General features: G+C 39.9%; 1 protein-coding gene across 1 annotated transcript; it reads left to right on the forward strand.

The window, feature by feature from the left end:
• Nucleotides 1-7349: 7349 nt before the first annotated feature.
• LOC307100462 (basigin-like) lies at nt 7350-8147 on the forward strand (the record flags this gene model as incomplete). The annotated part of the gene is made up of 1 exon (XM_079772912.1): nt 7350-8147. The coding sequence occupies one exon, from the start codon at nt 7350-7352 to the stop codon at nt 8145-8147; it is 798 nt and encodes a 265-aa protein (XP_079629038.1).
• Nucleotides 8148-9237: the final 1090 nt, after the last annotated feature.

Here is a 9237-nt window from a genome sequence, read left to right on the forward strand (position 1 = left end):
TTCCTTTGTGTTGGAATTGTTTCCCCTGGATGCCTTGAAGCTAAGCATTCTTTCATTTATCAAAGAAATTGTATTTCCCATCAAGTGCCACTATCCTCTCTCAATTTCCAACAGCTGTCTATCTTACAGGGGGTATCTGTAAAATATCCATTTTAGAGCATCTAAAAGAATGTGGAATCTTGACTCTGAATGACTAAGGAGAAACCAGTACTGGGAAGTTGTAAAGATGGGGCTAGTTCAGGAGCCCATCATGTCTATCTGTCACTGACAAGTCACCAGGCCCTTGTAATTCAAAATCATTAGTCATGTCTTCTTGAGGCACGGAGGCAAAGCAATAGAAAAACAGCAGGCACTGAAGTGTTCCTGGAGGAACAGATTCTTTCTTTCCATGCACTGGTCATATTCTGATGACCTAACAGATAAAAAAATATTACACATGCCAGCACTACCAGACAAGATTCATGCCAACCTATTTTAATTATGCAGCAAAGCTGCAAATTTTGCTGATTCAGGATTCTATAGTCCAAAAAGGAATTCTGATAATTCTGTTGTGAGAATACCATTCAAAAGATGACCAAGAAAGACATTTGTTACTCTTTTGTAGAAAAATTTTGAAGGCTGTTAAAGAAAGTTTTCTAAATCTTGAAGAGATAAGACTATAATATGCCAAAGTATCAAATTGAAGCAAAACTGAATTTGTTATATACACATGTTTTGCAAAGCCAAACCATTGCTGGTTATGCCATCTTACATGAATTGCCTGCAAACAGCTTTAAAAATGTACAGAGCATTTTACAGATCACTGAAAACCTAAATACCAAAGAGTCCGTTGAGGTGAGATATATTTAGCTCTCCACTGTGCCCATGCCTGCATTCACCATTTTTGCCTGCTGCTATACCAAAGACTTTTAATGCATCGGTTTAAGAAATGCTTCTTTGCAGGTAAAAAAAAATCTTGATGCAAAACTGCACTGGAGGTTGCAAACATTTTATTCCCTAAAAACGTGCATTTATGCCTCAGGGTTAACCTCAGGCTCTGTCAAGAATACATTCGAAATGAGGAAGAAGTAGTTTGCAGGACTAGAAAATATGGAACAGTGCCTTATAAAAACTTCTCTCTCCTCCCATACACCATTAAATTATATAATTTTGCTTTAAAATGCACAATTCCTATTAGAAAACATATTCATCATATGAACCTCATTTGAATATGAGAGTAAACTTGTGCCTAAGAAAGACAGCAGAAGCAACTCCCAGAAGGGCGACCTTGGAACATTTCAGAAACATGATAGTTCATACATTGGTTCTGGTCCAGATGTCATTGAGAAGGAGGACAGGGGGAAAAAGGTCTTAGGCAAGATCCCACTTATTTTGATATCAGATATCTCTGTTCCCTCCAATTAGATGTAGTTTCGCCACATTAGTCATATTTCAAAATTGGGTAGACAGATGAACTTGTCCGATTCAATCACTAACATTGATTCCTTCTTGCAAAAATAAAACTTTGAATTGCCTTGGTACCAAATGTGCTATCCATATGCAAAATTAAAGACAAAGAATAAACGCTCCACATTCCACTATGTTTCTCCTCTAAATGCTAAGGAATAACATCTGTCCATGCACAAATATTCTTTCCAGGTTAATGATTGATGTTCCCAATAGATAGAGTGGTAATACTATCTAAGTAGTATATAGCTCTTTTTCTACTGCATTAAGCCAAAACTTTGTACTAATACAAAGGTGTAATTTTTTTTTTTGAGGGGGAACCCTGTCAATATTCCAGACTGGTCTTTGAATGTAATGTTAAAGAGATATGAGGTACCATTACATACATGACCACATTTTCTGATAAAATGCTTTAATGATTATATTCAACACAAATAAAGCACTTCAGACTTGCATACTAATTTGGAAAATTAGCATTGTAATGTTTAGAGACATATATTTTAATATGTAAACATTAGCATGAAAAATACTTTTGAAAGACTTCTGAAAAATGGGTGGTTTCATATGGAGCTATTTTAATAAGTGCTTTTATATCAGAAATGTATATCAGTGGTTGTTATAATGTTCACTGGGAACCTTGAACTATATAGAAAAGACACTTGTCTTAGTGGGAGTGTTAAAGGTGATCCTTCATGAAACAGAGGAAAGAGTGCGGTCATGGGAGACAGGCATGTTGACCTCTGAGCTTTTTCTACACCTGGATCAAGATGTTTATGATAGAAAGCTTTGACTGTTTCTCAATAGTCAAAAACACCTCTCCCCACTATGTTTTGGTCCATGTGCATTGGTATCATACACAGGACCTTAAACCAGTTTAGACATGTATAGCTTGTAGATTCTTATTGGTAGAAAACTGGCCAACCAATAAGTTTAAGGAGGGTCAAAGATGGCTAATCTTTCATATGTGTGCTACCTGGTAACAGTCAGTTTGGGATCAATATCTCTCACATAAACTACTCGGTTTATTTGTTTTTTACATATTTATTTGGAAGCAGGCTTAGAAATTCACATGATTGGTTCTGTAATGAAATTCCAGCGCTTCGTTCTGTTTGGTACTCTGACCATCACCTTGCATGATACATTCACTCAAGGTAAATGTAACATCAGGCCAGAGGTAGGGAATGGTACCCTATCTGGCAACCAGCAAACTTCCTAACCAATGGCCTGGCACAGAAACTTTAGGAACTGTTCCTGGATTTCTGCACCCCATTAATAGAAGGATTAAAATGTCTCTAAAATAGACAACCCATGTATTTTAAATATTTTTGTCAATGAGAACTCATTTTCAATATCAACCATGGTATTTAACAGGATATTCATGTTGATGATTTTTTCCTGACAATTACCAAGCTACTTACTAATGTGTTTTATTAATCTACATATGGGTAACAGAAACACATGTAGAAGCTAATTCTAGAGTAGGAGTTATTTAATTAGAAGGAGAGCTACACACCCCTGAGTGTGAATTCCTGAAGAGAGCAGCCATCTGCATATGGGTTAGAGCTTATCCAATTAACAAACCCAAGACAGGATAACATAGAAGCCTATGTTGAAATATTTTAGAGTAAATTTTACTCCTCTCACCAACAGCCACTCTGGCTCCATACATAATGGAAGACCAGATACATTTTGTACTCTTGGTTCCATAGATGGCCTAGTGTCTAGGCATCACAGGAAGTCATTGTCCTTACTGATTTTTTCCTCTTTATAAACAGTATTGCATGTCAACTCTGCACAAGGCAATGTTTAAGAATGAAGTTGTACCCAAATGTGTATACAATCTCCAGCCTCCAAATTGTTGAAGTTATAGACATACAACTTTCATTACATTTTATGTACTACTAGAGGCCCAGTGCACAAGATTCGTGCACTCAGGGGGAGGGAGGTCCCTCAGCTCGGCCTGCACCCTCTCACAGTCCGGGAGCCATCAGTCGGATATCCTTAGTGCTGCCTTTGAGGCGGGAGAGGCTCCCACCACTGCCACTGTGCTCATCAGCCGTGAGCCTGGCTTCTGGGCTTCTGGCAGAGCAGTGCTCCCCCTGTGGGTGCTTACTGACCACCAGGGGGCAGCTCCTGCAGTGAGTGTCTGGCCCCTGGTGGTCAGTGCATGTCATAGCAGCTGGTTGTTCTGCAATTGTGTTGATTTGCATATTACCCTTTTATTATATAGGATTCCTAGGTCCTAACTAATGATAGCAAGTCCTTTGAAAGTGTGCATCATTATTTCATTCATCTTTGAGTGAGCAAAGGACAATGTCTTATACACACGAATGTGCACAGATTATTTTAGAGTACTACGACCATAGTACATAATCAGTAGATATTCGTTATGGAGGTTGAACCATGATGGTAACTCAGTGCCTTGCTTCCTAGAGTGGAGTCACTGAGAAAAAGGGAAATGGACATCCTAGTTTGTTTAGAGTTAAAGTCAGAGACTAAGTTCAAGTACTACTGCTAAACAGCGTGTGTCCTGGACAATACTCTTACTGTCACTGAATATCCATTTCTCTTCTGCAAAGAGAAGTAGAAACCCTCTTCCACTTAGTGATTGTAAACTTTAAGTAAAAATACATGTAACATTCATAATGCCATGGTTCATACATTGAATTCATTCAAAACTATGAGCAGTGTGTATTAATTAGCTAACAAATGATAACTTATCTTATAATTTTCTCTCCTTGGCAATACAATATAATAAACATCATGATAGTAATACTGGATTGGAGTACAGAATTGGCTCATGGGTGTAAACTGATTACATTATATCAGCCTTGAATAAGGACATCATTTTGTCCCACAGAATATCAAAGTAACTGAAATTATTACTTATTTTTGATGGGGTTTTCATATATTTTATTTAGATTCATTTTATAAGTCCTAATCCTCAATAGCATTATATTGTGTCTTCATCATTAATAAATATTTAAGATAATGAGTCACCATCTTTACTATATTAATGAATGGATTTTTTTCCTTTTAATTCATGTAAGTTGAATTAAATTCTACCAAATTAATATGAAATTCCTGACCTTGTATTGAAAATGCTGCAAAAATATATGCTCCTTCAAATATTTTGGGGATTTAGTCTGTTCTAGACAGTGTGTTAGAAGACTGTGATCTCATTTAATCCTCATGTCAACCTTTCAATGGAGGTATTACTGTATCCATTTTGTAGATGAGAAACTGAATATTATAGATATCTGTATTTTTATTTCACACATATTGGAAATCAATGTAATCAGACTTCTATTGTCACCTATCTATTGTAAGTTCACCAACAAATTCCATGTCTTGAACATATCTTTCTGGTGCTTATGAAATGCCTGACACATAGTGGATGGTCAACACATTTTTTCTATGTGTATATTGAATCATGCACTTAACTATGGAAATAAAGTAAGTGGTAGGTCTCTATGACCCCACCATCAGCTTTTAAGGACATGGCGCTAAATTCTGCCTCTCCAATGCATTCTCCTTTTACTTTCCCATTACTCAGACCAATGTGTGATAAACCTATGACCTTTGGAGTCAGAACCCAGATCCTAGGCGACGCTGCTAGCGGTTCTCAACCTGTACATCGCGACCCATAGGTTGAGAACTGCTGCTGTAGAGCCTAAGACCATCGGAAAACACATATATTTACATTATGATTCATTAACAGTAGCAAAATTACAGTTATGAAGTAGCAACGAAAGTAATTTTATGGTTGAGGGTCACCACAACATGAGGAACTGTATTAAAGGGCCGCGGCATTAGAAAGGTTGAGAACCACTGATCTAGAGCATTCTGAGCAAGGCAAGAGGTAATCTGATGTGAGGATATAAAAGAAAGAAGGGTCCAGATTATCCACATCACTTCAATGAAAAATAAAATACCTTTTGCATTTGAGGCATTTTATTTACTTATTGAGTCATCCATTTGGGGCATAGATTTTGTGCCAATGTTTCAGTAGTGGAATAGCCCACATTCTAGTATCTATTAAGATGTTATATTTGCACTAGGGAAAGGATTGGTTTAATATTTCTTAGTTCATACTCTTTTTGTTGTGGTTTTGTGCAGCATTTGTTATATAATACTCAGTTTTTTACTCTGATAAAAATGATATACCAAAAATAACATTTAAGTAGTGTAGTAAGGAGATCTTATTAGTTCATATATTATTTGAAATATATTATATGATATTATGTTATTAAATTGGGGGTTATTATTTCATGAAAACATTCAAGGTAGAAAATCATTGAATGCCAAGATCAATAAGCTATTAGGAAAGCAATAATGAAGTAAAATGAGAGCTAGTCCTTAAAAATAAAGATTCTCAAATCATAGAGATGAAATTTTAAAAACACATGGTCTAGTATCTACCAAAAAAGTAATTCTCTTCACATTAAAATGGTTTGACAAAGATATCAGTGATTATATTTGATCAGAAATGGAGGCAATCTTGTCCTGAATGGTCATAATTTTTTAGTAATAGGAAATATTCCAGCTGTGTGGATATGCCTTTATAATCCGTGTAAGAGAACAATTTCATGGTCACAGATAGAGGCAGAGGAAAGCAAGATATTACATTAATGTGAAACTTTATCCAGAAATCATATTTTGAATTAAGAAAAACTACTTGTAACAAATATACTTTAAAATATAATGTAAAATATCTATCTCAGAAGGTTAAATTTTCAAAGGTAAATTTTAACCAAGGGTATCAAGCAATGCTTTTAGCATTTACAAATGTTGTAATATAATACAATTCATTTGAGACTGACACATCAACATAATTTGTAGCTATTGACAGCCTTTCAGTCAACTTCATGGGGAAAAAATCATCATTACAAAGACCTTTGTTTTCACATTTATAACATTCTATTGAATATGAGAACTACCTGAAAATAATAAGAAAATAATTAAAGTCCTATTTAGTTCAAAAAACACACAAATAAACATGGGACTCCATATATTAAATACTTGTTTTAGTCAGCTTTTCACTGGACCTTTAATACTGAAGAATTACTTAATTCACCTAAAGAAACAAAAAAGGAATCGATCAACAAGCATTTTTATAGTACTTATGGAGTGCTCAGCTACATGCTATAGAAAAAAGAGGATGAGTCAGAGTGAATCGCTGCCTTCAAGGAAACTACAGTTTAATTGGGGACTTGCATTAGCTTGACAGAAATAATTTTGAAATAATGCAATAAGGAGTGGAGATGATTGAAAAAAATTTATAAAGCAGCTAAACAAGGTTAGGTCTTGACCCACAACTAGGATTTTGAAAGGCTAGAACTGTGGTCGGCAAACTGCGGTTCGCGAGCCACATGCGGCTCTTTGGCCCCTTGAGTGTGGCTCTTCCACAAAATACCACGGCCTGGGCGAGTCTATTTTGAAGAATTGGCATTAGAAGAAGTTTAAGTTAAAAAAACTTGGCTCTCAAAAAAAGTTTCAATCGTTGTACTGTTGATATTTGGCTCTGTTGACTAATGAGTTTGCCTACCACTGGGCTAGAATATAAGGAAAGGAAGATTAACATTTCTTGAGCCCTTCTTGGTACTAAACATCTTGCTGCATGCATCCTATCATTTATTTTTATTTGTTTTACTTTTAACACTCATAGCAGCCCTGTGGCAGAGATCATTCATTTTTGAGGTTGAAGAAGCCGAAGCTTAAAGAAGTGAGCGGAGAGGATGGCCATTGGGCCCTGTGCGCCCCTCCCTGTGCACCCGCTCCCGCCCCGCCTTCCAGGTTCTTATAGCCCCGCGGGTGGTGGGTGGCGGGTGGTGGGTGGTGGGTGGCAGGTGGCGGGTGGCGGGCGGTGGGTGGCGGTTGGCCACAGGGACCAGTACGGCGACATGGCAGCGGCACTCCTTGTGGTTCTGGGGTTCACCCTGCTGGGCATCGAGAGCGGCTCTGGAGCGGGGAGCAATATCCAGACTTCCATACATGATGACGGCTCCAAAACACGCCTCACCTGCACCTTGAATTCCAGTGACACGGCCATCCTGGGACACCGCTGGATGAAAGGGGACCGGGTGGTCCAGGAGGACTCGCAGCCGGATCTGACAACCGAGTACGAGGTAGACCCAGAGGAGCGCTCGGGCCAGTACTTCTGCACCTTCCTCTCGGAGCCGGCAGGCAGAACCGCCAGCTTGACTGTGAACGGGCCCCCCAAGATTGAGGCTGTGACCAAGTCCGAGCTGGGCATCCAAGGGGAGCGAGTGGTGCTGGCCTGCGAGTCTCAGTCCTTCCCCCCGGTCACCGAGTGGGCGTGGTACAAGATCCAGGATTCCGGCGACCAGCTTCTCAACAACAAGTCCCAGAACAAGTTCGTGGTGTCCTCGGAGACCAGGACGGAGTTGCACATCCAGGAACTGGACCTGAAGGCGGACCCTGGCCAGTACGCCTGCTATGGCACCAACTCCGAGGGCAAGGACCGGGCCATCATCACGCTGCGCCTGCGCAGCCGCCTCGCTGCCTTGTGGCCCTTCCTGGGCGTGGTGACCGAGGTGGTCGTGCTGGTCACCATCATCTTAGCCTGCGAGAAGTGTCGGAAGACAGACGAGGCCCTGGGTGAGGAAGACACGGGCTCTGCTCCACCGAAGAGCAGTGGGCACCGCATGAATGACAAAGACAAGAGGAACGCCAACTGACCGAGCGAGAGGTCGCCGGTCACAATGCCTGGCATCCTGCCGGCCCCAAGCCAGTCCTGTCCCATCACCGCAGGTCTGTGTGACCTGGTACTGCCTGACTTCAGGGCCGCCCCTCCGAGGATTCCCCCTCACTGCTCCTGCCATCCCCACGCTGGGAGGCGGGGGAGGGTCTGGGTGACCATCATGGAGTGGGAGTCCCATTCCCCCCTGTGCCCATGGTGACTGAAGAAACCCCCTCCCCAGTTGGGCCTGAGGCTTCTTCCTCCATAGCATCCTGACTCTCATGGGAGCCCCCAGCCCCACCTGCCTGCCTGCTCACCAATAAAGGCTGACCCACTTTTCCAGAAAAAAAAAAAAAAAAAAGTGAGCAAATTTGCCCACAGTCCACAGCGTGTGCATGGCCACGCCTGTTTCAATGCGGGCCACTCTTGCTCCAAAGTCTCTGATGCTTTCCAATCACAGTGTTCCACAGGCAAGAAACGTTATGGGGAAGAAAGAGGCAAGGAAGGGCATTCGTGAGAGAGAGAAGAGGGAAAAAGAAATAGTAAATACCTACTCAGATGTGACATTTTCCCCATAAATACTTCCGATTTCTTGGGCTATTTTATCTTATTAGTGGAATAATTTCCATAAAGCAGTCTTCTAACTCAGAAAACAGCATTGCTCTGCATCTAGTTGCTCAAGTCATCCTTGAGTTCTTTTGTATCTTCACTCTGTTACCCAATTCATTAACAGATTCTACGTCTGTCTCTAATATATGTCTCTAATCTGTGCTTGTGTCTGTATATCTAACCCATATTTATTGCTAAATTGATAACTATCTGTATTTGTATCTAAATACACACACACACACATAATTTTCAAATCTACATCTATTTTTATATCAATTTCTATGTGTATATCTTGATCTCTAAACCCATAAAGTAGTTCTATTTCTATATATGTGTATGTAAATCTCCATCTCGACTTAAATCTAAAACTACATAGGTCTCTCTCTAAATCGATTTCTACATCTATATTTATATCTGTACGTACACTTGCACCTGTCCCAAACTTATACCCTAACCTGTGTCTCCACTGGACCTAAGCT

This window comes from Cnephaeus nilssonii (assembly GCF_951640355.1).
Source record: "Cnephaeus nilssonii genome assembly, chromosome: 1".
NCBI classification, from domain to species: Eukaryota; Metazoa; Chordata; class Mammalia; order Chiroptera; family Vespertilionidae; genus Cnephaeus; species Cnephaeus nilssonii.